The following is a 27,584-nucleotide window of genomic DNA, read 5'->3' as shown; positions in this document are numbered from 1 at the left end:
GGGTTGATGGGGTACTTAGGGATATGGTTTAGCATAGGATGGGAATGGTTGCACTTGATGATCTTCAAGGGTCTCTTCCAACCTTGTGATTCTGTGAATTACACACACACACACACACACACACACACACACACACACACACACACACACACACACACACACACACACACACAGTGATAACACAGAGCACCTTACTACCCTGACAACTAGAGTCCAGCATGACCTAAGGACCAACCCAGCTGCACTCAGACTGCTCTGGAGGCACCCAGGGGTGCTTGTCCCCAACCAGCCCCTTTAATGGGGGAGTGATGTCAAGTGCTGTGGGAAACAGCCTGAGCTAACTCAGCTCACCTGGGCTGGCTGCTTAGGGACGTAAACACTGGCCTGGCCAGAGCCAGGACAACGTACTGTATCCAAAATACTTGGCTTTGATAGAAACTGACTGCAGAAGTTGAAAGTGATACTGAGCTGTCAGCAGTGTTGATGCTGCTTCTCTTTGGGAGAAGGAACAGCATCACACTGTGTTTAGTGGAATACTGAAATGGTTGAGTATTTTTCAAGACATTTGTTTCCATGAAGATTATCTTTTGGTCTTTTAATCCACTGTGGTATACACAAAATCAGGGGAGTAAATCTCAACAGTATTAAGCATTGTTCTTGCAACAGAGGCAAACTTAATTGGGGAGATTTTCTCCAGTCAGTGAAACTATGAATGTCAAAAGTGAATCAATTAACATATTCAGTTAATTTATCAATAATACGGATTATTATGAATGGCAACTGTTATGTACTCAGCTGTTCGGGTAACCTGCTAGATGTGGTGCTTAAGCTTTTTAGATGTCTGGTTTACTGTTTCCTTACACACTGCAAAAACCGAAAGGAACAAGACCAAACAGAACTATACCACACCAAATCCAACATTTTGCAATTCTAGTGTTCTTCCCAATACAGTTCCTGGTGTGTTATGAACAGTTAGCTATGTAATTTAAAATTTTACTGAGGTTTACAAAGGGAGAAACTCAAACCTCGGTGACTGCTACTGTTTGCACTAGGATTCTGTAATTAATTCTGTGCAGGAGACTGGTATTGCCAACACCTAATCCAGTGTGAATATTAATGATTGGATACTTCATTGTGTGTAGTAACCTAAGTTCCTTGCAGGTGTAGACAAGTGAAGCAGTGTTAAGGCCAGCCATTTGACTTGGCCGGAGTTCGAACGCCTTGTGAACTGTTTTTTTCCAGCAGATTTCTAAAATAAAAGCTGGTTTACTACTTAAGTGTCATCCAGATTTCACAGTTCATGCCAAATAAAATATCAGTTCTAGTGTCTCAAGTCGCAGGGAAGTATTTATTTCCCCCCCCCCCCCTTTCTGAGATTTTCCTAAGAAAAATACTTTGTCTTTTGAAGATAAAATGTTTAAAAATAAAGAAGCGTTTGTCTTCAGCAGTTAGGAAAGATAGCAACCACCTACAATCTGTGAGAACACTTACATAAGACTCAAGCACTGTACGGGAGTTCTCCTTCCACAGCACTGGAACGCTGTTTCTATGTGCTGTCAGTTAAATGTGGACTGCAGGGCTGCCTGCAGGGCTGGTGCATGCTCTGCTCTGATGGTCTATTCCAAAGGTGAAGTGGATAAATAATTCTGTTCTAGGTTTCACTTTCTCACTCTCAAACATTGCGCTGATTTGTGGTTAAAAACAGGAGCACCCCAAACCTGAAATCCTTGGGGACTATTGGAAGAGTGGAGTAGTTTTAGTTGCTACGAACAAGAGCTGGTATTATGCTTTCCAACACTGTGTAAGAAGTGTTTTCCATGCCACATAGAAGGATGGTTCATACAATTTAAAAAACCTTTAGATGCCTTCATTTCAAGGAAGGGAGAAGAAACCCCTACAGGGACAAGCTCTTTTCTGTCAGATTAGCCTTGTTTAAATGGTGCTTTCTTGGATTATGCAAAGTAAGATGCTGAGACTTTGATACTGCGGATTTTTTTTTAATTATTTTTTCTGTATGCATGTTTACTGTTGAGCTTCTCTTATGTTATTCATGCACTTTCATGTATAGGTCTGCTTAAATTAGGGGTTCCCTGGACAGTAGTTACCATCTGTAAATGCAGATGGCAAATATGAAATAATTATTCAAGATTGAGGAGGCTTCAAGTAAATGAGAAAGAGGAGGCAAATGTCTTTAATACAAAGTGTAATAGTGTCATGGTACACGAAGTCACTTTTGCGTGTGATGGCTGGATAAAGTATTCATTGTAGAGGCTTTGAGTTTGTTAATCAAGGTGAGCTAATGTTTTCTTCTGCTGTTCTTTGTGTTTGAATTGCTCATATCCAAACAATCAGTTATTTTAGAGATGTCAGAATGAGGTAGGGCTTATGAAAACTGCAGATAGATGGGAGATGTGCCGCATAGTTTAACTCTAGTTTCATGTGAAGGAAATGCTGCTGCTTGTGACCACCAGCTGATGATAAAGCAATTGTATGCATCTTCCCTGGCAGTTAACAGAAAAAAGTGTACTAAAAATAGTAGTCGCTTATCTCATGCATACAACAGTGTAAAAGGACTGTGTTTACATAGAGATGTCTCTCTTTTTATTATCTGTTTTGTTTGTTTTGGAAAGGCATTTATAAAAAATATTTTAATTTAAGTTTCAGAATTATTTTGTCCGTCAATAGGGAAAACCTTATGCCTAAGGCAAACTAGTAGCTTCATGGATGCTAAGTTTAGAAGTTCTTCTTAGAAAGTTGAACAGCTGAATTCGCTTGCAGGCTCTAATAGAACAAGAAAGAAGAACCAGATTAATTGTTTATATTATTGCAGATATTCAATTTGTCATTGTTATGGTATTGTTCAGACGTTTCGTTGGTTCAGTAGAGTAGCTGTTATTTATCCTGATCTTGATGATGTAGGTCACAGATTATTTTTTTTCACAATACAGAAAAAACTTGTAAGTGTTGGAAGGAGGTGTGTATTTTATTTTGGGGGAAAAGGTCAAGAGAATGCATTGTTATAAGCTCAAAAGCATTTCAGTAATCTGATACAGTAGCAGTTCATCAGTAAAAATGAAAAGAAAATAGAGTAAATTGTGGTTTGAGATACGGCTGAGGTATTTAGATTTACCAGGAATTCTAGTGTTTCATTCAGAGATGATGCAGTAATGTAACAGTAGGGTTTTTCTAGTGTTAAAGGACCATTTGGCAAAATATCTGGATTTTTAAGAGTTTGTAGGTAAGGAGGCTTGCATCAGCACCCTAAAGCAAAAAGTAGAAAGGGCCCTCTGCATGCAACAGTGTGTGATGACCTCATCCTGCTCTGCCCAGTGCAGACAACTGCTTGGGGAAACACAAAAGGCATCAGCTGTGGTGTATTGATATGCAAGCGACAACCTGCTCCAGTGTCTGTGGCATTCTGTACCAGTAAAGGATGCAGAAATACTGGATGTTTAGGCTTTTAAATAAAAACTTTAGTATTTAGAATTGTTTCTCCAAAAGATTTAAGATAAGGAGTTTGCAATATTTGAGACTCCAGTGTGAATTGGAAACTTCAAATTGAGATTATGGTTCTACATCGGAGAACTTTGCTTGTAGAGGTTTCCTAATGGTCAGGTTTGTATATTACAGGAAAGCAGAGTAAAGGCTGGGATGTGAGAGCTGGGATTGGCAGTATGGTCTGTGCTGGAGCAGGAGGCCACAGCCACAGACTCCATGTGAGGGGGGAGCAGAGTGTCCCCAGTGAGGTTACCCAGAGGTGTGGGAGTCACCGGCTTTGGGATTTTTCAGCCCCTGACAAGACAAATTCTTGGGCAGCTGGTAGCCCTACTTGTGTTCAGGGAGTGGACTGTGTGACCTCCAGAAAGCTCCTTCTAGCCTGATTTAGTCAGGGTCCCACCACAGATTAAGCACATTCTAATGTGAGAAGTTTTTCTGAATGGCACTGTAATGCTGCAAGCAATGTCTTTTAATGTGCTGCATGTAATTATGGCATGTCTTGCTACTTGAATCTGGACAAGAAAACCACATTTATGTCCATTCACAAAATGAAAATTAACAAATGGATGTGTAAATAATTTAGTAGTGTGTTGTAGAAGTGGTGAAAGTTAAACTGGTCAATTTAAAGCAAGATATTTAGCTATCTGTCACGGGGTAAAGATTAGTCAGAGCAACGTGTGGCATAATAAATGTGAAGCCTTTTGTACAGTAAGGTGTTTCTATTAATTCCATATGGATTTAATGGCATGAATATAGCTCATGTGGCTTAATCTCTTTGAAAAGTGACTCCCAATGCATAACTCATAGTTAATAAATTGTGGATAAAATTCTGTGGATACAAGCAGATAAGCAGCTAAATTCTCACTTAAATTCTGCTCTGAAGAGACTTGCTTCGTTAATAATGTACTTAATTTGTATGGGTGAGTGGGAGTTTGAGAAGGGTGTAATGTCAAGAAATCGAGTGAGAGCTGGGTAAATTATGCTTCTAAAAGCTAAGAACAAAGAAAAAAATCTTGCGTAACAGTAACTTAATGGGTCTTCATTTAATGTGAAAGCCAGTTGGTAACTATGGAAAATAATGAAAAATATGCACTTCACCCTTGTAATTGTTCTACTGAGGTATATAGCAAAGCAGTACTTGCTTATATTTCTTAAATTGGTACTTTCAGCAACATGATTCTTTACTACCCCTTGTAGCGAGGGCCACTCAGTGATGGTCATGATAACTTTTGTCATCTCGATGTCTTTTTAAAATGTCAAATCACGCTTGCCAGATTTTGGTATGGTCATTGGAATGCATGATGCGTTTCAATCACCTTTAAATATAAACCATACTGGTTTATTGAAATTTTAATGGCTTGATAGAGCTCTGTGAGCTGTAAAAACCCTGTACCAGTAATTCATACCTCTTGTCTCTCATCACTGTAGATTAAGTACCACATTAATGATGGAAAGGAAATAAATAATAAATTGGGACTTTTATTCCACTCTGTATTTGACAGGAAGTAACTAGTATGCAATAAAATTAATTTGAATAAATTAACGACAAAACCTTCCTTGCTGGAGAGATTAAAGATTAACTAGTTCTGATAGAGTTCTGTGGTGGTATGAAGGCCTGCATTAATTCCAAAGTGGGGTTTTGATCCAGCAGAAAATTGTACAGTGCTTCAAAATACTAAAAGCCATTTGTATGTTATCAGAGATTAATTCAGCATTCTCTAATACAAGCTACTGAGAAAAAAGACTGTTGTGCTGATAAATGGGCTGTGTCCCTTGCTAGGAGGTTGGGCACAGGAGCCTCCAGAGACATATACTAAGAGTTAACAAGAACTCTTCTGTCGAAGTGAGCAGAGAAACTGTCCTGTTTCTCAGAACCAAATGACTGTTGAATTGCTTGTGAATACATTGCTTACCTATATTTTTGCAAACCCATAGTATTTGTGAAGTATTAGTAGATAATGTCTATATTATTTTAAAGTTGTGTGCAAGGGAACTGACCAAACCCAGAAACCAAACACAGAAAGTAATGTGTCTGTGATCTTTTTTCTCTTTATTAATCAACTGTAGTGTGATTAAGAATCACAGAATGTGCTTGCTCTGCCTGTCTGCAGACGAGTGTACGCAATGGATCACCTGGGGACGGCGGATGCTGAGGATGACTCCGGGTCGCTGACGCGGCTTGCCCCTAGTCCTCACAGCGAAGCAGTTGCGCATGAGTTTAAGGAACTCTCACTGCAGCCAAATCAGTACTTACCTCCTCTCAACGAACGGAAGAATGGTGAGTGTCCAAGCGACTGTTCTCCTTTTCTTTACCTTGCTGTCTGTGGTTTTCTATTGATGTTTGGTTTCTTCAAATAGCATTTCTTGACTGCCTTCACTTGCTCTTCCCAAACCACATTATGTAGCGTTAACATGCTGCAGTGTTACTTAGGAAATCTTCACCTGTGGTGGCAGCTTGTAAGCCTGACACTAAACCACTAACTGGACTACTTTGTTGAGGCATATAGAATATGTTGTTTATATTTTTAAGTAGTTTTAAAACCACAGCTAGTATATAATGAAATATTTTTGAGAGTTGTATTATTATCAGACAAAATTGTAAAGATAATTACAAAGTAGTATTATCTTTTATAATTAAAGGTAATTAAGATAAAAGCAATTTTAAAGATACTTATAAAATATTAATAGTTACTATTATAAATATAATTATAAAACCCAGGGCTTTTTCTGCAAAAACAATACAGAATTGAAGTTTCACATTGTATTCTAGAAAGTTTAATTCACCACGTAGTTTAAGTTTGAACAGCAAAAGAAAAATAAGATTTATATTTTGGGAATCTTTCCAGTATCTTTCCTCATTGTTGATGTTGGCATGGCAACTTAGCATAAAAGTGTTTCCACTGTTACACTAAGTATTGGGAAGAATTAGGTCTGAATCCAAATGTAGGTTCATTTTTACTGGGGAGAAGGCAGGAACATTACTTCTCCTCTTTGGTGGTTCTTGTTTTTTTGAGGGTTTTTTGGTGGTGGTTCTTACTCTAATATCCTTTCGTAATGAAGATTTGTTTTCCAGTATTTGTAGTAAATAGTAGCTGTGCCTATACCAAATACCTATTTTTTTCCAGGTATGAAGAACCTGAGATACAGAATAGCTGCAATAACTGCTATAATCATAGGATGTGTTTGGTTGGAAAGGACCTTTATTTAAAGACCATCTAATCTTAGGCCCTGCAGTGAGCAGGGACATCTTTAACTAGATCAGATTTCTCAGAGCTTCACCAAGCCCAACCTTGAATGTCTCCAGGGATGAGGCCTCCACCACCTCTCTGGGCACTCTGTGCCAGTGACCTGTCACCCTCAGAGTGAAGAACTTCCTAATGTCTAATCTAAAACTGCTCTGCCCTGCTGCAGCTTTGCTGTAGGTCCTCTTCAGATACTGGAAGGCTACTGTAAGGTCTCCCTGGAGCTTCCTCCAGGCTGAACAAACCAACTCTCTTAGCCTGTCTTTGTAGCACAGGTGCTCCAGACCTCAGATCATCCTCCTGGCCTCCTCTGGACCCACTTCAAGAGGTCCATGTCCCTCTTGTGCTGAGGGCTTCAGAGCTGGACACAATACTGCAGGTCAGGCCTCACCAGAGCTGAGGAGAGGGAGAATCACCTCTCTTGATCTGCTGGCCACACTTCTTGTGATGCAGCCCAGGATGCGATTGGCTTCTGGGTAGCAAGTGCAAGTTGTTGGCTGATGTGCAGCTTTTTATCCACCAATACCCCCAAGCCCTTTTCTGCAGGGCTGCTCTCCATCACATCATCCACCAGCCTGTATTGGTAATGATGGTTGTCCTGACCCAAGTGCAGGGCCTTGCAAACTTCTAGAGGTTTTCATGGGCCCACCTCTCTAGCTGGTCCTGGTCTCTCTGGATGACATCCCATCCCTCAGGTATGTCAGCTGCACCACTCAGCTTGGTGTCCTCTGCAAACTTGCTGAGGGTGCCTTGAGGGTGTACTTTGTTGTTGATGAAGGTATTAAACAACCCTGATCCCAGTACACATTCTTGAGGGACATGACTTGTCACTGTTCTCCATCTGGACATCGAGCCATTGACCACTACCCTCTGGATGCGACCATCCAGCCAATTCCTTATTCGTCATCCATCCATCTATCCATCCATCTATCCATCCATCTATCCATCCATCTATCCATCTATCTAATATATAAGGTTATCAGTTCCTCTTTTGACAAACTTACTATGACTGTTTATCCCCTTCACTTTGTTATTGCTTTGTTATCTTTCTGCTTTTACTAAGAAACTGTCAAGCAGTAAAACAAGGTAAGCAGTTCCTTAGTTTTTCATTTTCAATTCTTCTGTATTAGAGATTTGTTTCTTTTCTTAGGCATTTTTCCCATAATTTGAAAGTATTGTTCTGCTTTCATGTATTAGTGAAATAATTTGTAGGTAGGTTTTGTATCGTCTTTTATATGATCTACTACTTCTTTATTTTCCAAAGAAAAGGCAGCAGCAAGAGATTTTAGTACTTAAGGGCTTGGACTTGTTGAAATAACAGAGAAGATTTTCTTAAATAAAGATGTGGGAGGGAAATGAATTATTTGAGAACTTGCCTCTCAGTCCCCTGTGCCAGCTGACTTAAGAACCAATGCACTGTTTCTCTTCATTATTTAACATAATTCCTGTTATGACTTAGGATACTTTTGAGCATTTGTTCACTGTAGGTATCAGGTCTCCCACAAACATTTCAGTGTCTTACTTGATTAAGAGATTGTATGAAGTTCACATAATGGGCCCCACGGCCTCAATTCACCTGTGTCTCTTCTGACAAGACTTAAGTTGTCTGGCTGGACTTGACCAGAAGATTAGGTCTTGTTTTCAAGGCCATTATTAGCACAATCCTGTCACTTTTGAAAAGCAACAGGCTCAAAAATCTGCAAGGCAGATTGGAAAAATCATATAATTGGAGGGTTTTTCTGAGGAATACAGTGTGATAGACATGATAAGGAAGTGTTTGATGTATATTGGTGCAATTTCCTACCCTTTACAGTTTTATAGATCTTTCTAATATTGTTTAAGAATCCTTCCATTGAGACAATGTTACTTTAGTCGTATTTGAATAATTCCTAAATGAACATAAGAGGAGCCTCCTGGTTCTTTTCCTATCCTTATGTGAAAGATCTGACAGTTTCTGGCAGCTTTTGTTGCAGGAAGAAATGGGTGTTTGTGTTCAAATGGCTTTTTTAAATCACCAGAACCCCAAACTACTGCTTACCCTTCATTTCAGGCGTAGTGATTTTGGTTAATTCGATTAATTTTTTGTTGTTGTTGAACTAATGAAAGAAGAAGATTTTCAGAAGTAAAACTTGATGGATTCATATGAAAAGTAGCTTTGATACTTAGTATTTCCTTTTACTCTTTACTAAAAGTGGATTTCTTCAGGAGTATTTTAACATGTCACTATTTTACAGAGTCTGTAAGCATAAGAGATTTCAGGATGCAGAGATACAGTGGCAGTTTTTTTGCAGGAACCATTATGCTCACAGTGAGCTTTGGTAATGATCCTTTAAAACTTTTGTGTACTGGAGTGAGTCTTTTGGCAGTAGTTCAGTAGAAGGCCAAGTTACTCTGCTCTTGCTCTGCATAGTGCTGTCAAGCTGGCTTGCACAAGTTAGCACAGAAACTGTGTTTGAAGCTTTTCCAAAGACACTACAAGTGTGGGAGGCTTATGCTTTGGTTTGGTTTGCTTTACATGGAGGTAATCACAGCAGAGCAGCACAAGTATGTGATGAAATTGCAGTGTGTGCCTGGGGGTTTTTGTTTTGTTTTGTTGTTTTTTTTTCACATTTTACTCCTCTTCCCCTGAGCAGAGACCAGAGTCATACAGCAAAGCTAGCATAGCAGTTCAGGTAAGCATAGCTCAGTATTTTTTTGTTCAGAATCTCATGGAATCTCCAATCTCCAATGGAACTGTTGTCCCCTGAGTTGACAAAGGAACACTTTTATGCTCTGACAAGGGTTTAACTTCCAGTAGAGGATCGGTAACAAACAGTTAGAGGACAATGGCATCTTAATCTTCTCCAGCTATTTACAACATCCAGGTGTTTACTCCCTGAATAAATACAAACAGATAATTTCTTTGGGGAGTGACAGAGAAGGGCAAGGACATACCCTTGTCTTTTCAAATGTCATTTTTCATGCAGATGGCTTCCATCATAAAAAGTTAGTGAAAAACAAATACCAACCCAATTAGTGTTTCATATTTTAGTAGTGGAACAAGTAAGGGGAGCTTTCATCTGATACAGGTTTCAAGCTGATTTGCTACATCAAGGTTTTACTGTGGGGCTGAAGCACTTAAATTGAACCATTTCTAAAGCAAACACTTTAGTCATTTGGGGTTAGAACAGCAAATGGTTTATGGAAGGTAACCTTGTGGAGGTATTTGGTGTAATAACAAGGAATCATCTTTCCAGGATGTTGTACATTGGCCTTTTGGACTGCTGCAACTTTAAGATTCCTCTTTGGAGCCATTTTCAAGTTAATGGCTGTGGGCAATACTGAATTACTAATGAAATTAATTTCAGTTTCTCATTAGCCAGCATCTTTCTGGATTATTATGCAATAGAGTGCATTGATAATGTAAACTTTCACCCTGTGTATTGCAGCATATTATCATGCCTGTTTTCTGCAGGCCGACTTTTTTTTCTACTTGCCGAAGAGCAACAGAAGTTACCTTTTCATTGGTTCTGCTTTTCACAGTCACCTGCTGAGTGGACACCAAAGACACGCCTTTGATTCTGGCAGTCTAGGGGCAACCACTGGTGTATGTATAGTCCATGTCTATCCTGTGTGCAGCTGGGATTCTCACACAAATGGAGACTGGGAAAAAGAAGGCTGTGCCCTTAGAAGGCTCTTGGTTTGCATCCCTGCCTGAAAGAAGCTAGGTTGTGTATTCTGTATTTGCTTTCTTAGTCAAGCTGCTGTATCCTTCGAAAGGACAGCAGTTGAGGGAGGATAAGAGTGACACAGCTGAGGCCCTTCTTTGGGAGCAAGAGGGAGAAAATTGATGGCTGGGTGTTGTTTAGCTGGACTGCAGTGAAGGAAGAATGACAGAGTAGTAGGCAGCATGGCACAGCTGAAGTACTAGTCAGAACAATATGCTACCCACGCACTGTACCACAGTTTCACAAGATTTCTGTCTGAGAGCCAGGAGGTGGCAAGGGAGGGACGGATAGGCAGTCTGCTGCTGACAGCAGGAGGGTGGATGGGAGTGATGTTGCTTGCAGCCTTCTAACCTGCTGTTTCACAGCCAAAGGGTGGGAAGGGATTGCACACGTAGATACCTTTAAAAAAAAAACCACAAGGGAATGCAGCATGATCAAAGCTGCTTGCATGCTGGATTAGTACTTTCCCTGAACTGCTGAGCATGACACTTTGGCCTGTAGAGGTGGGTGAGAAGGTCTGGGTGACAGGGCCATGCAATCAATTGTTTCAAGGTACCTGTAAAATGAAAAGGTTCTAGCTTCTGTTTTACAGCAATCTCTCTTGGCTTTGCAGTGGCTTCCTTGATTATCCCACTGTGCCAGAATCTCTTTGTGACAGTGAGAGACGTGTCGGTTACTCTTGCGCAGTCCTCATCCACAGATGAGAGGCTGGTTATACTCCTGTAACATACATAGAGAATGGGATGGCTTCTAAATTGCCTGTTGACTGTCCTTCAGCACTCTGTAGGTCTGCTTCAGCTCTTTGTCTTGGCTATAAATAATTTGAGATCGTGAGTGTGCCTGTTCTCTGTCCTCTGCATTGTGTGGGGAAAGTATTGTTCCAGCTAATGGAAGCTAGTGGGAATATGCTTTTCTAATCTTGGAACCAAAGTAGATACAAAGTAGATAGTAGCAGAAGGGTTGCCTTCTGCTTCTGTTTGTGGTTGTGTGTCTTGTACTGGAGGAGGGTAGAAAAGGTTGTGAGGTGCCTACCACGGCTGGCTGCTAGATCTCACTTGTTGAGGGCTGGCAGCTAATACTGTGCAGCAGGACTGAGTTAACTGAGAAAAGAGCTGAGAGTCTTGGATGTTGTATCAGGAATAAAGCCTTGGGACAGCAACCACCTTAAAGTAGAAGCAGGACAGGTAAAACCTCTGTTAGAAGAAGCTAGCCCAAAGAAATTAGTTCGTCTGGCTGCTTGAGAATGACAACATCCAGGAGCAAAGACCCTGAGGCAGTGGTCAGATGAGAATGGCCCCTCCTGTGGGCCAGGAGGGTGTGTGAGGAGCCAAAGTGAATAAAGGTGAAGATGCAACATCCCCTCCACCCCCCAAAAAAAAAACCCAACAAAAAACCCCAACCAAACAAAAAACCCAAAACAAAACAAACCCCCACCAAACCAAAAGGAAAACAGAAGATATTCCACATGCTGGATATTGAGTCCTCCTAAGGGACTGGACAAGTCAGCTGGGAGGGAGACCTCAAAATAACTGAATGAAATCTGCATCACACTAAACATGATGATATTACTTAAATAAATTTGATGAACCAAGGGAATTTTTCTGGCATCTAGAAGAGTAGCCCTGAGTATATTAGTTTGCCTGTTACCGCTTATCTTCCACTCCCTCCTTATGCAGCACTGGTAACATGCATACTTGGCATAGCTCTGTGGCTTCTGAACAAATTCTTAATCCTCTGTGCAATTAATAGATTTAAAGCTGCAAATCTGATGCTGTCCCAAGTGAAATTTGGGACATTCTCCTTGTATCTGTGTTCCACGGGTATTTTCAACTCTTTTCAGGGCTGTGATAAGGCATGTTTTTTTCCTCTCCTAATGGTACATATGTAGGTTACTGTGCTTAGAGGTTATTTTCTTGAAAGAACTTGGAGAGATAAAGTGGAGAAAAGATGGCTAGTGGGAAGACTAGAAAACAGCAAATGGAAGACTTAGTTCTGATTAAATTAATAGATTGGCACAGAAAATAACTGGAAATGTCAAATTCAGTGGTTCACTAAGCTGAAAGCAATGAGATCTGGATAACAGCATACAGATACTCAGATTAACACCACCACCCCCACAACAAATACAAACTAACAAAAAAACCCCACACAACAGAAGAAGCCTGAAGTAAGTCTATTCTAAAAGACCTATCTAGATATAGGAGGAGAATAGAATTTGTATAAGTTTCCAATAGAAAGCGTGTGTGTGTGTACAGTATAGTGTGTATATATAATGTGTGTGATGTGTAGAAGAATGGTTGCCCCAAGAGGTTGTGGAATATCCATCCCTGGAAACATGAAAAACGGGACTGGGCACAGTCCTGGGCAGCCTGCCCCAGCTAACCCTGCCTGAGCAGGAGCTTGGGCTGGGTGTTCTCAGGGTGTTGCTTCCAACCACAATTCTGTGATTTGCCTTTCCTTTAAGATATTAATAGTCCATAGACTGCCCATTGCAAATATTCTACTGAATAACCCTTTGTATGAACACACAGCATATTGTAATTAATATTTATTTGTCTCTGTTTTTTGTGGGGGTTTTGGGGTGCTGTGGGTTTTTGGAGGGAGTTTGGAGGGGTTTTGCTTGTTTTGTAGTGGGGTTTTTCTAACATAGGGTGTCAGTAGAATGTCTTGCAATGTATGGATTCTTTAGGTCTTCCTGTAAATAGTTGAATGTTGTCTTATCTGTTACGAGCTGAGAGTGCAAACTGAGTAGGTACTGACTTACTGGGAAGTCTGTCTTTGTCATTGGTACTGCCAGTTCCCACAATCCTAGCATTCCCAGGGCATCAGTCAGTGTCTACAAGGAACAATTTTCAAATATTAAAGCATGTGAAAAGACATACAGGCCAAAACTCAGAGCTCTCTAGGGACTGTGACCTCTTAAATGGAATATATTCTGACATTTTCACAGGCTACATGAAAGAATTCCAGCAGGGTCATTCCATTCGGTAAACTTCTAAACAAACATTCTGTCATTTAGTTTGATTCATAGATTATTATTTTTTTAATTATCTGCTCATTGTGAAGAGATTAACATGCAAGATATGACCTGTGACTGACTTGATTGAAGGCATCTGGTATATATATGTGAAGAGATCATTAGAGGGCTTGGCATTTGAGTGATTACAGGAGATATGGGAAGTATGTTTTTCTTTAAAGAAATCTCTTGAACAAGCTGTCTTATTCTGACTTTTTTTCCCTGAAATTCCTCATGGATAACTAAATGCATAGCTAGAAAAGAATGTTGAGTTAATTTTAAATTCTACTGTATAATTGTTTTAAATCATTAGAACTAAATCCTAGCTACATACATTATCACTGAAATGTTAGCTGGTGATACAGCTACTGCAGGAAGGTAATGTAGTGCAAACAGAACTGGTAACTGATATGCAGTACTCATGGCATGAGCCTTTGCAAATCAAAGGGGAAAAAAAGGAGTTGGGGTTTTTTACCAAAATAAGACAGCAGAATAGAAGTCCATGGTAAGTGGCAATTGGATGGGCAGAGGCAGAACAAAAGAACACCCCACCCCCAAGCAAAACAACTTTGCTAATGGTTTGAAGTAACATTCTTACTGTTTTAAGAAGTAATAAAATAAATTATAACAGGTATTATTGAAATTAGTGTTTATAGTATGTGTAGTCAGAGCACTGTTTCCCTAATTATTATACAGAGATAGATTGGATTATTCTAACACAATAATAAAGGACCGAGAAATTCATCAAGGTGTGTATAAAGCCAAGATGAAATAAATGGTTAATTAAGCTTTTTTCCACATTTCAGAATCTTTTGCTAGCAAAATAGATTAAGTATCTTAATTCTGGGGATTTTTTGTGGATGTTTTTTTTCCCCAGAGGTTAAATGAATTTGTAGGTTGGGTTTGGTTTTTTTAGTGGGCTCCATACGATGTGAAGAGTTGTAACGTGCTGTTAAAGCAGTTGGTGTTAGTTACTTGTGTTTAGTGAGGTTGTAAAGCTGCTCATCTTCACGATCTCGCTCACCATATCACTGATGTTTACAAGGACAGCGTGTCTGTCCTGAGCAGCAGCCGGACAGGCCCTGTGCAGGGAGCGGTACTGCTGCCTCGTTCCCTCCTGCACCTTGTGAGTTTGGCAAATACGTGGCAGGCACATCCTCTTTTTACATAATGCTTCTCTGAAGGTTGGCAGAACATTGAAAATCTGTGTGACAGGATGGAAGGAAAAACATTGTTTACCTTGGATTAAGAGCAGAGACATTTTTATTACGTTCTTGTGCAATACATTGTTATTTATTGAGATGTTACTGGGTTTTGGTTTATGGACTGTCCATCCTGAAGACTCGTATACGATATATACAGCCTTAAATTGAGAGCTGCTGCTGGTCTCTGAAGATGATGAGAATGCCAACAGATTTAATTTTTATTGAAACAAAAAACTTGTTATGTATCTTGATACATACAATTCTCTCTTAGCTGACAGTTGTATTTTGTTGTTTGATAGAAACTAGTGTTTCAGCCACGGTTTTGTTTCTAGCTCGTTACAGGTTTCTCTATGATCCTCAGTGTTATTTACCTATTTATACTGTTAAATATAGCTCTTTGGAAACAAGTATGTTTTAATATCAGAACAAATCAATACTTTAGAAATGAGTATTTCCTTTCTTTTATTATTAAGCTTTCTGTATTTGAGTGCACAATAGCAGTAAGAAGAGATGAAAATTTAGCAGTTTGAAAAGGTTTTTTGGCCGGCTTTTTAAGAATGGCATCGATTTCAAATGACAATCCAGATTCCACCTGCCTTTTGGAAAAGCTTTTCAAACTGGGTAGAGGGGAAGGACCCCAAGCTCTTTTTATTTTATATTTTGTAGGTTGTGTCTGTTTATTGTATAACTGCTAAAATAAAGAACAGGCTTTAAGGAGTAGTCAAAGAACAAACAAGTTGCTGTTGTTTCATTAATACTTACTCTGAAACGTGAACAAAGAGGTAGTTTGCATGGGAAAGTATGAAGTTCCCAATGCTGAAGTCTTTCACCAAATCTTTTGAGATAAATGTGTAATTAGCATGCTTTAAAAGCAACAATTAAAGTAACTGCTACACAAGGCTGGTTTTTATCTGTCAAAACAGTGACCTTAGAGACAGACCCTGTCCAAAGGTAGGAAGTATGTGTAAAGAATCCGCATGGTGTTGGTGGATGATGACAGGGCTTCTGCTGCTTTGCAAGAACTTTACAAATTACTGACTGAATTTAAAATGCCTGGGTAAATCTGAGAAGTAGGTGTGGTGCTTTAGCAATCAAAGGTAAGAACATATGTCAACCATTCTGGGAGAATTACAAATTTATTTGATTTAGCAGGAAAAAGGGAGCCCTTAAGTGACAGGTGGATTGGCTCTCTGGGGATCATCAAGAGGCGCTTTGCCTTGGTTGGCATGGGACCTGCTGGGGATTGGAAGACTTTTGTTCACTAGCAGATGAATTCAGTACTTGAATGTGCTAACCAGCTCACAGTGTTTCTGTTCCTTCTCCCAAGAATGTGAGAAAGTCACTGATAAATAGATGTGTTTTTCCCATGTTCCAGTGCTGCAGCTGTTGAGCCAGCAGTTGGGAGATGCCCAGAGGTACCTGTGAGCCAGTCTCAGAATTTTAGGCTTTTCTAAAGTACGCATGTTGACATGGTGATTGTTTTTTAATTGAAGCCTTCTCACTAAAAACAGTAGAATTACACTGCTGATCACTCAAGTAACCAGTATATCCAGATTATCAGTTGAGCTTGGATTATTGTATATTCAAAACTGCTCAGAAAATAAAAGATTCTGGAATATAAGTCTTTTTTCATCATGTGGGGGATAAATGTCATTCTTCATGCAGGGATTCAAGAGGAACTGTACCCTGGGCAAAATGTGTAGGTGTTCTCAGTATTCACAGTCTGAACAAAAAACTATTTTCTTCCAAGGTATCTTTTCTTCTGCAGTTGTTAAGTCTGCTCCTGCCCCAATATTAGCATTTATTGGCAACTACAGTACGTGGTTACATGGAAAATGCATGGCATCATTTTGGCCATCCCTCCTAGCCTGCACAAAAATTTCCATTCTGTTGTTCCTGCTTTTCTTCATAAAGTTATTTGCAAATTACTGTTGAGATTTTGAGATTTTTGCTTTAAAGCGTTTTAAATATTACTCTGTACGACAGCTTGAACTGCACTTGGAAGGTGAATTTGAAGCAGATCTCTAGGCTTAAATCCAGGGGGCTGAAGCAGAAGCATGTTTGTGTAAATTCTGCTGTGCAGTGGGTACCCTTGAAAAGGGGGAGGAGTGAATGGCAGGGACTCAGCGCTGCTGAAGCTCATCTTTCAGAACAGTGGTGAGGAGCATCCACGAAGGCTTGAACTGCTGCTCCCCACCTGTGATCTGGCATTGAATTGAGCACTGGACACTCTTAATTTCTGTAAACCACTGTGCAGGACAGGAATGGGTAGAACAACCTTCAGAACTACGATATCTGAAGGGAAGTGTGTTATTCCTTGGGTTCTTTGATAGCACAGAATCATTTTGAAAGTTCTTCAGACCAAAGTACTGATTTTTCAGAAAATGTCTCACTCTGTACCCTTCCCATAACAGGGTTTCTGCTGTTACATATTGTAACACTGTTAGAACATAATTAATCCATCCAAACCGTTCACTGCTCTGTTGGTATGAGAAAAATGTGGAGTTAGAATCTCATATATCCACAACTGTGTAAGAGTCTCTATTGCCTGTGTCAGATTTTCATACAGGTTTCTGAAGTCCTGTGTGTTTGTATTCTGTTTGGATTATTGTTTTCTGAAGATGTGAAGTTTCTCAACAGTAATTTGATTTCTTATAGTAAATAGTAAATGTTCTGGCTGCAGGCTGTGACAGAGTGAATTTGAATTATGAAAGAATTCTTCCACAGTTACTCTCTTTCTCTGCAAAAGCAGAGGTGTTGGAATAGCCTATAATTTGTATTTAAGCAAAACGTAATTTAAGCTGATAATTTTATAGAGGCTGGGAGAGCTTCCTCAAATCATTAGTGCTGCAAGAGTTTTTCTTTTGCCTGTATTTTCAGCTCCTTAGATGTCCAGAAGTGTACGTGGCCTAGCTTGCTCACATCTCCTCTCAATCCATAGTTCTGAGTAGAGTGAGGTCTCCCTTCTCCCAGCAGTAGGAAGACAGGGAGAGACCTTCAGGTGTTGCTGGCTGCATCAGGCAGCCCCACACACGCCCCATACTGTCACTTCCCTGCCCCAGGTGTGAAGGTGAAGAGCCAGTGTTGAATGTGACTGTCTTGTAGAATGATCCACAGAGGCAAGAGAGTTTTGTATCTATTTTCTGCCTCTGAAGTTCTGCATTGAGCGTTCGTTATTGTATATAGATGTGTTCAAATCTGATTCTGTAGAAGTGAAGCAGTTTTTGAGTGGAGATGTGCTTTATAATTTCAGGCTGAAGGATTGAAATATAAAAGTAGGGGTGTGGATAGTATGTGTAATTATGGCATTTTTAGGCCAAAGGGAAAGGAAAATGCTCATGTCAGAGTTACTTGTTGGCATGTAGTGGCTACTTCAAATGACGTATCATTTATTCTCTCTTAAGTACATGAAATGCAAGCTAGTCTGCTGTCCCCTCATGTCCAGTACCAGACAGTTAAAGGGGATCCCTTTCCCCAAAACCTTCTGAAGTTGAGGAGTCACGTAAGATAAATGGAATATGCTTGGAGAGGATGGCAGATCAGAAGCTGTGGGAGATGATACTCCTAAAACTGCTGTGAATAATGAGATGTGTAACTAATGCAAAAAGAAAAACAGTAAAAATATTTGCAGTTTAGATATTTACATCAAGGAACAGAATCTCTGTGTTCTGCAAGATCTGGGGCTGGGGTGGGTGGCAAGGCTCCTCAGCGTAACTTTTCCAGATGCTAACATGCAGCTTTGTTTACTGTTGAAACGTAAGGAGTAATGACTGTGTCAGTCAGGGAGAATGAAATATTCTGCTGCCTGCAGCAGTGTTGGGAATAGTGGGGGAAGGGAGAAGGAGGGGGGAAAAGGGGAGAGTTCTCAGCAGTAGTTTGTCTTGGTATCAGCGAATCCTGTGCCTTTAGCAACTGCTGGATTTATTTTTAACTGCTTGACTCATGCGTTGTCAGATGATTGACCATCAAGCTGCATGTTGAAACACCAATGTGCAGAGGAAGCGAGCGTAACTGAAGGAAAGGGGGGAGTGGTTGTCTGGGAAAGGAGGTGGGATTTGGGAGTTGTGCTTCACATGCTCTGTGCCTGCTGTCTGGGTGAGTTACAGGCTCCAGAGCAGGCTGAGCGTACCGCAGGTCAACCCGGAAAGTGAAGGATGATGTCTTCTCTCAGCTGCAAAAAGGCAAAATTGCTCATCTATTAGAAGAAAGGACCTGGAAGTAGTGTTTGGGCCATCAGTGTTCTGCTTGGTGTCAAAGTGATTCTGTTTTCCTATGCTGGAAGTTGCCATTTTGAAGGATTCTCATCATGATCGATAGCTCCAAGAAGCAGCAGCAGGGCTTCTCCGAGATCTTACCTGCGGGAGAGGTTAAGCCGCTGAAGGAGAAAGAATGCCCTGAGGTGAACAGCCAGAAGAGTCTCAAGGAAGGTCAGTCACTCGCTGGGTGAGGGACAAAATGCAGGAGGACTGGGCAGATTCAGTTCACCAGCATTTGTGGTGTGATGCTGTATGTCAGGAAGGATTTTTGTACATTAAATCGGGGGCGGTTTTCCTTCTTAAAATCTCTAAAAGGTAAATCTAGATATTTCCTGAGACCCTTAAGATAACGATAATAGGTTGAAAGAAATTGTAGTATAAAGAAAAATGAGTGATCAACTACGCTTTTCAGAGTAGCATTTAGTGCTGAATTCATTAAATACTCTGCTTGTCCTGTAAATATTCCACAAAATCCTTCAAAAGGTCACCATTAAAATTTAATGAAAAAAATTCATTAAATATGACATAAAAAAAAAAAACCCAACCATCCAAAAAAACACAACCACCCAACCTTTAGTTTTAGACATGTATTACTATCTCATTTTCCCCAGTGCTTTTCTCAGCTCTCTTCCTCTGGAATTCCCTGCTCCTCTCACACATTACATTAGATTTGACTCTGCTTTCCAGATGTATGCTTTTCAAATTGCATTATGTCTCCTTAAAGGATTAGTTTTAGATCATGCATTAAGTTGGTATAAAGCACAAACATCAGTTTGTAGAATAGCAATAGTCTGAGGATATTTGGACTGTTATTTAAAGCTGCCAAATGGTCCTGAACCAGATTCTTCTCAAGTAGCATTTGTTAGGCTGTGGGAACAATGTGCTGAGACACGGAGGTGTTTTTATTCCTTCTTGCTGGAGGTAGTCTTGTCGCTGGCCTGTGTTAAGGAGAAGGGAGAGACCTCTCGAGGTCATGGAACTACTGCGTGTTACGGCTCTCTGCAGAGTCCATCTCCAGCTTCTCCATTACACAAACACAACATATGTGTAGTAGACAAAATTCCTGCTTTCCCTTTATAGCACTCTGCCTTGGCATTTACTCCAGATATCTCTGGTTGTCTGGTGATTCAGAGATTTCTTGGCTGTTGTGGCAGGGCTGCGGGTTTTTCTCCTTCCACATAAGATCGTGTCTTTCTCGTCATTTAAATGCTGGGTTTGTTGCGGGGTTTTGTTTGGTTTTAAAGTTGGATCCTAACACTTGAAATAGCAAGAGACAGCCCGTACTCATTATTGAACTGAGTAACTGATCATTTATTTTAAAAACTCCTTTGCTGGGCTCTAAGATGGGCTAAAGAAAGTGCTGGTTTCTATTTGTGCGTATATCTAATGTACAGACACCGAAGGTTTCTTGCTAATGGAAAAGAGATAATTGTAAGTTGAGTGGATGGATGGGGCTGCAGTTGAGAGTAATGATTCTGCTTCTTTTACAGCAGGAAAATACTGACTAAAAGACAGTGATTGAAGAGAAAGGGCCAGCAGTGACTGCTTTTTCATCTTGCCACCTCCAAATAGGCACAGTTAAACCTTACGCTGCTCCCCCTGAAGCACTGAGGGGCAACAGGCACAAAGGCAGCCAGGAAGTTGAGAGGGACAAGGCACTAAGCGTGCTGGGGTGGAAAATTCTGTAGGAATAAAACCCGAACTGATCTCAGCTACCAAGAAATACGGGGGAAAAGGTGTTAAAAGAGCGAGTGTGGCGGGTAGTGGGCTGATAAGTAGCCATGCTAATAATCTGCATTCTTCTTTGAATATGTCAATTAAACAGATAGTTGATGACAGAATGTACATTACAGTGATGATGGTCTGTCAGAGTAGCCAAAACCCTGGAATTTACAGACACTCTCCTACTCTAAATTAATGAATATTTTAGACTTTAGATTATTTAGTGCATAAAATGAGAGAGAAGTGTTTTCCACAATCACTCTCTTTGCTTCCTTTTCTCTGTTCTAATACTTGTTCTGCATTTTGACTTTTCCCCCGTGCTTATCTTTTATAGATAAATTTGGCAGCCAGTAACTAAAATAATGAACCTCTTTTTGATAGTATGGATGGCTACAGGATCTCCTCTTACAGCCTTTCCCATTCTAAAGCCTAGCATTTTCTTTCTCTTGCGCTTTGTAGAATGAATTAATGAAAGCACTGCAAATCTGCTTTATTTGCATCTAGAGAGAGTAAAACAGAGCTTCACATGTTCAGTTTATAATGAACAATATGTAGTTCACATATTTTGTAGATTTTTAAAAATTCAATTGGGTTTTTTAGTTTCATCCTATTTCAATAATGCTGTAAGTAACATTAAAACTGTTGTTCTACAGAACAGTATATTCTAAGTTAGCTTGTGGCATTTTCTCTTTTTCTTTTTCCTTTAATTCAAACGATGATGTGACTGATTTTGCCACCTGAGTTGTCAACCAGTTTTTGTTACAACACAAAAGTACTTACCAATACCATCTGTGAGTGATTAAAGCTGCAAAAATGAAAAATGTGATTCTTTTGGTAAAACCCAGATGAAGTCCAAAAGAGGTCAGGTAATTCAGAAGGTGCTACAGCATTTACTTCACACTTTTATTTTGCAGTTTGAGAAATGTAAAAATCTAGAGATAGTAAAGGGTGCTTTTTCCAGCAGTGAGCACCTTGAGGATGAGAAAAATGAGAATCGTTAGGTGCAATGCTTTTATTACGTAGTATTTCCTTGTAAAGCAAGAGACGCTATGGAAAAACAAATCCCAACACTGTCTTCAGCAAATTCACATTAAGGGCATTGAAATGTTAGATTACAGGGATGATTTTTTTTTTCTTTGCTTAGACTAATGAATATTTTTAGAAGCTACACATTATAGCATCCTGTAACACAGGAAAAAATCCTCTTTACCCTATTATCTTATAAACAATGAATAATTGTTTATAAATAATTGTTACATATATTGTCTGTTCTGTGAAAACAATTCTTAATTTTATCAGTTTTATCAAATTTACTTTTTGTATGAGGAAGGAACAAAAATACTTTTTGGCTCTGAAGCTGATACAGTGCTAACTAAGCAGCTTTGTCAGAAATCCCTGTAGCATTGAATTCCAATGGCATGTAAGTAGCCAAACCAGTTAGAAAATTCAAGGGTAAATTCTTGAATGGAATCAGGACATCACTGTGTGTAGACTTAGTAAAGAAGAGTTAGAGAGACACTTATCAACAATGCATGCATGAGGAATTAGAATGTTTCTACCTGAGGAGTGAAGTGAGTTTGGGAAGTCTGGCCTCATACCTACATTGTTTAATACAGAGATTGATGAGCTCCCGCAAGAGTGTATGACCATGCAGAACTCTGAGACACACTATCAGATTGGTGAAGCACATCTGTATGGTGCTACCTCAGGTGGGGTTTGAAGAGAGATTGGATCCCAGTTTGTTTGCATGATATTTTTTACCTATTGAGCTGAGCTTCGGAGTCACCAGTTGCTTGCAGGTTACTGTAAGGAAAAACTAACCAGGGAGGAAATTTCTCTCTCAGATTTGTGTGGGGTTTGAATGTTACTGTTGACTGGAGAATGGCAAGTGCTAGAAACAGGATAGGGGGTGGAATGAGTGAAGCACAGGGTGCTTGCTGGAAATGCCTTCACTCTGTCTGGTTAATAGATTGCCAGATTTAGTCAGGAAGGAGTTCTTCCCTTCCTTCCCCTGCGGTCAAATCAATACTGCACGAGAATTGTTTGTTTAGCAGACGTCCTGCTATTGCTGGTGTGTTGAGCACCACTGCCACTCCTGATCTCTACAGCTCTCCTGAGGCAGTGAGTTAGATTTGGATTCGACTCTTGGTCTGCTGGTTTTATTGGGGGTTTTGTTTTGTTGTTGGGTTTTTGGTTTGGGGTTGTTTTTTTTCAATGCTTTAAGTTCTGTTATATGGTGTTCAGAGGTGTTTTTATGGTGTCAACTCAGTTAATAAAAGAAGCGCTGTAAATTCAGTGTACCAGTCCTGCAAGGCTACCATAAACCATCTCCTTAATGACAGTGGGATGATTGTGTATCTTACAAGTAAATCAGCACTTACTCTGCAAAATTTTCTTGATCAATGTAGCACTAAACACATTCTTAAATGCTTTGGTAAACCAGGGCTGCAGTGTATTAATTTGATGGTGTGTGTGTAATTGGTCTAGAATTGGAGGATACAGTGGCTAACCAAGAGTTATAAAGAAACTTGCTATGTCAACTACGAGGTTCCTCAAAGGTTTTACAAAGGATTAGGGTCAAGACTGCCCCTGCAAAAGCCAGTGAGTCTCATCCAGCCCTACCCCGCTTACTGCCCGCCTCTCTCGTGTGGGCAGCAGTGAGTATGCCACCCTGAAGCCAGTAGGATCAGTGATGAGGTGTTACTGCAGACTGCTCATTCCAGTAGTGCTGGTTTGTGGCCAGGTGGGACTGGATGCAAAGATGACAGGCTGCATCTTTGCCAGTGTTGACACAACAGAAGCAGCTGGGGTTGGAGGGAGGGAGGAAGAGACCATTGTCTTTTCATCAGTAATCCCATCCTAGACCATGTGAATTTATGAAACCACACTGTGAAACCGTGGTCTGTTTTGTGGGGTGCTCTGTGAAAGAGGAAACCTCCAGTCCAGCAGCACAGTGTGTGTGTGTGTATCTCAGCCTTTCAGTGCAGAGTTGCTCTTAATGCAGCAACTTGGCTGTCACTGCAAGTGGTCCAAACTCATCCCCTGAGCAGGCATCTGCAGGTCCCACGATGTGATCTACAGAGCAGAGCTGACACGGTGTCACTGTTTGCAAACCACTTTGCAGGTGGGCACCCTCCTTGGTGTTTTGAATTATGTCATTGGGCGAGTGGGGAGGGTCTGCTGGAGTGTGTTTTGTGTGCTCACTCTCCTGAGCTTAGAAGAAGCGTGGACAGTGGAGGTGGTACCTTCTGAAGAGGCCTTGGCTGGAAGGCACCTGTCATCATTCAGGGTAATATACTCTGAATTACCACAGAGCAAGTCTATAGTAGATGGAGAATTGGAACACAAGTTTCCTCAGTCCTTTGGCAGCACTTTCCTTGGCTGATAGGGGTATTTGAGGAAACACTGCAGTCTTTTTTTTTTTTTTTAATTTAAATAATTTGTAAGAGGAATACTTGCAGGTTTAGAAGATGTAATTATTGTTCATATACTTAAAGTATGCAATTTTACAGAATATTTGGAATGTAAGCTTTCATTTATTCAGGCTTTCCACCCAAGATGGTATTGTTGGGTTTGTTTTCTCATTTTAAACAGAACTCTGAGAAGTATAGCTTTTGCTTTTCACATTCCCTTGTTCTTGTTTTTATAAGTAAAATATTTTAATTTTTAAATTATCACCTGGCATATATACACACACACACACACACACATGCATATGTACATACACACACAGGTTTTTTTACTTTTTCGTTTTCATCCCAACCAGCCTTCCAGGAGGCTGGTGTGTGTTCTGGCTTGTTTCTAAGCAACATGTTCCATAGCAATAGGATACAATGCAGATTGTCCTATATCCCAGTCATTTAAGCTTCTCAACTGATGGTGCTGGTTACACTTTGTATTTCGTTCCCAATGTTAAGTTTACATTTAGCCATCTCCCATCCAGCTTTCCATTTCCTACTGTCAGTGTGGTGATGGTACCTCTGGAAGCAGCTCTGTGTACGTTATTACTGGCTTACAGACAGAAGCTTTAAATCACAGTGGCATCATTTAAAAGATGTGGAGCTCCTGCAGGGTTTCCCTTCAGTGTTCTGAAGGGACTATCTGAAGTGGCCCTCAGCAGTCTCCACTCACATGCTTTGCATTTATCCAGAACATTTCTCAGCTGAAAGGAAAGGAGGACTGAATAATTGCCTAAAATGAGTATGCACCAGAGGCTGCTTCCCTTTTCTTAATTATTTTGGATAGAGTCTTAGTAGAAAAATCACATACACAATAATGGAAAAAAGAATATTGGAAGTATATAAAAATAAGTAAGGATTTTTTTTTTATAAGGACAAGTAAAAATAAGTAAAATACTTTCATTTTTAAATTATCACCTGGCATATGTGAAAGTTTTTACCTTATTCACTCATGTTTAGATGATGTCTGATTTCTTTAGTGATTAATTATTTTTATTTTAAAATGAAGAGTATTTAACCTACTGTATCACCATCTTCAGACTGGTAGGTGGGAACCACAATTTTTGAATGCATTTTATCTTTAAATCAGTGTAAGACTCATTTAGAATCTCTTCTAACATCGCAGGCAGCTAAATATTTTCCTGGCTATTCTCTCTCCTTCCTCCCTTCCTTCACATGCCATATGAACCAACAGAGCACCACATCACAAACATCTGACTCGGAACACACGTGGAACGAGCGGTGCCAGGTGTAAGCTGGATACCAGTTTCTGTAACACATGAAACACATGCCTTGCATGTCACCTGCTCGCTCTTTAGCTTACTATAGAAACCATTTGGTTTATTAAATGATTAATTTTATTTGCAGAATCAATTTTCGTTAAATTATTTTTGTCTCAATGAAGCATTTAACTCCAGATAGAGTACAGCATCCCAGAGGGAGGAAGAATCACAACCCGGGAGAAAGCAAAGCGTGTATCTCTGGAAAATTAACTTACTGTAAATTATGCTGTTTAGAAAATGCCATAGAAACTTGTAAGTCCAAGCAGATGGTGTTTGGGGGTGTAAGGGTAGGAACTGCAAGAGGCACAGAGCTTGATGCCAGGTCTGTGCAGCTCTGCAGCCTCACCCTGTGTGGTGGGGTCAGTGCAGGATGCTAACACAAAGCCGGTGCTTTCATCGCTTGTACAGTCCACCTACCAGCGGATAAAACACTCTCCTACGTTACTGCCACCCTGCTGTTCATGTCATTGTATTAATGTTACAGTCGTGATGCCAAGTAACTAGTTATAAATCCCTTCAAGGATACAGTGGCCTATGTAGTTCATCTGTGGCATTGCTTCACTGCAGCTAGAGTGTCTGTTGGGAATGTCTGCTGCTCTGTGCTTCAGCCTCACCGTGCTGGAGACCTTGGCTGTATGAAAACCCTCCTAAGCTGGCAGAAAGAAATGGAGGCTTTCGGTGTAACAGCTTTTAATTTAAAGGAAGCGGCTGTTTCCAGCACTGTCTGTTTCCATGGCAGCCAGCCTAGCAGCCTGCACTGGAGTTTGCAGCCCTTGGAAATTTCCAAGGGAGTATGCAGGAATGTTGGACATCACATTTTTCCCACTTGCAGTTTTAAGGGCTTAAATTGCTAATATCCACTGGATTTTAACTTTGGAAGAAATAATGAGATGATTATATACAGAACATAAAAAATCTTGATGTGCTACTTTTCTTCTGGCTGTCATTCGGAAGAACTGCATGCCATCTAATCAGCCCCTTCCTGATGGGTTGGTGTCTGTGTCATCTTAATTGTTAAATGTCAACAACTGTTTGCTGTTTCATAATACCTTCTAGAAAAACATAAAATTAGAATTTTAATAGGATATGTAATTAACTGTGTTAGATGTGGAATAATTAGTGCTGGAACACAGTGCTGTGCACAGTGTGAATGCTGGGTTTTTTTCAAGACAAGAAGCAGTGGTGAGAGCCTGTCAGTCGGTGTAGATAGCGTTGTTCCTGCAGGACAACTATCCATTTATTTTTGTCCTCTTTACATTCCACTGCCTGTGATTATATAGTACTACTCGGAGACATCTTTTCCATAGGATACAAATTACATATTACAGAAATCACTTGCTCAACCTTGATAATAGCTGTTTGTTCTAAGTTATTTAATAATGCATTTTATTTTCAGTTAGTCTGCCATTCTCACTGGACTCTTGTACTCTTTCTACCTTTTAGAGGGACTGCTGCCTGTTTGTGCCAGCTTTCTTGCACTTGAACCAGCACAGCGCTTCAGCAAGCTTTTCAGGATCCCTGTTTTGTTTATTCTTAGTTTTTATGCCCCTTTGGGGTATCAACTGTGTGTGATCAGTACTCACCCTCTGCAAATAGGGGCTGTTAACTTCGTGAAAGGTACTGCCATCCAGAGATACCTCCCAGGCAAGCAGAGTGCGCTGGCTAACGGATGTCTGCTTTTTGGTGTTGTCATCTCCGTTCCCTTGCCTGCAGAGGCGTTGATTCTCCGGTGTGCCAACACTGGAGTGGGAGCACCAGCCCCTGGCACTCGGCTTTTTAGGTGTTGAAAAATCTGTACCTCCACTGAAGCCAGAAGGCTGCTGACTTGCAGAGTCAGAAGCCAGATATTGTGAGGAAAGATTATGCTTTCTGGTTTTGTCCAAGATTTAGTGATCATTTTGCTGATCAAATCAAAATGGAAATTTGGGAATCTCTTCTTCTGGTGATAAAGTGTTAATCTTAGTCACATACTGGGAAATAAGAAATACCCTCCCTTCCCCCCTCGGTCGAAACAGGAGTTTGACTGACCTCTGTGCATGGCTTTTCTTCAGAAGCAGTTCAAAGATACTTCTTGAGTTGCAGTGTTCTGAACAGGGTTTCCCACCAGAATCTTTCAGCAGCCAGGTTTGCTCAGTGGTGTTAGTGTAGCCCTTCTGTGAAGGTGCATTTCATGAGGAACGTATTACTGACATTAATA

At 40.3% G+C, this 27,584-nt stretch overlaps 1 protein-coding gene across 1 annotated transcript in view; it reads left to right on the top strand.

Annotated features, from left to right (window-relative positions):
• Positions 1 to 5,622: 5,622 nt before the first annotated feature.
• The window catches only part of MRTFB (myocardin related transcription factor B), a gene marked incomplete at its 5' end in the record, with an annotated part of 49,392 nt that continues 27,430 nt past the window's right edge, over positions 5,623 to 27,584 (top strand). The window contains one exon of the mRNA XM_084271148.1: positions 5,623 to 5,776. Coding sequence (XP_084127274.1) covers positions 5,623 to 5,776 — 154 coding nt within the window. The remainder of the gene's footprint in view (positions 5,777 to 27,584) is intronic.

This window comes from Gallinula chloropus (assembly GCF_964237585.1).
Source record: "Gallinula chloropus genome assembly, chromosome: 15".
Taxonomy (NCBI): Eukaryota; Metazoa; Chordata; class Aves; order Gruiformes; family Rallidae; genus Gallinula; species Gallinula chloropus.
Note: the sequence above shows the minus strand (reverse complement) of the source record. Positions and strands in the feature narration are given on the sequence as shown.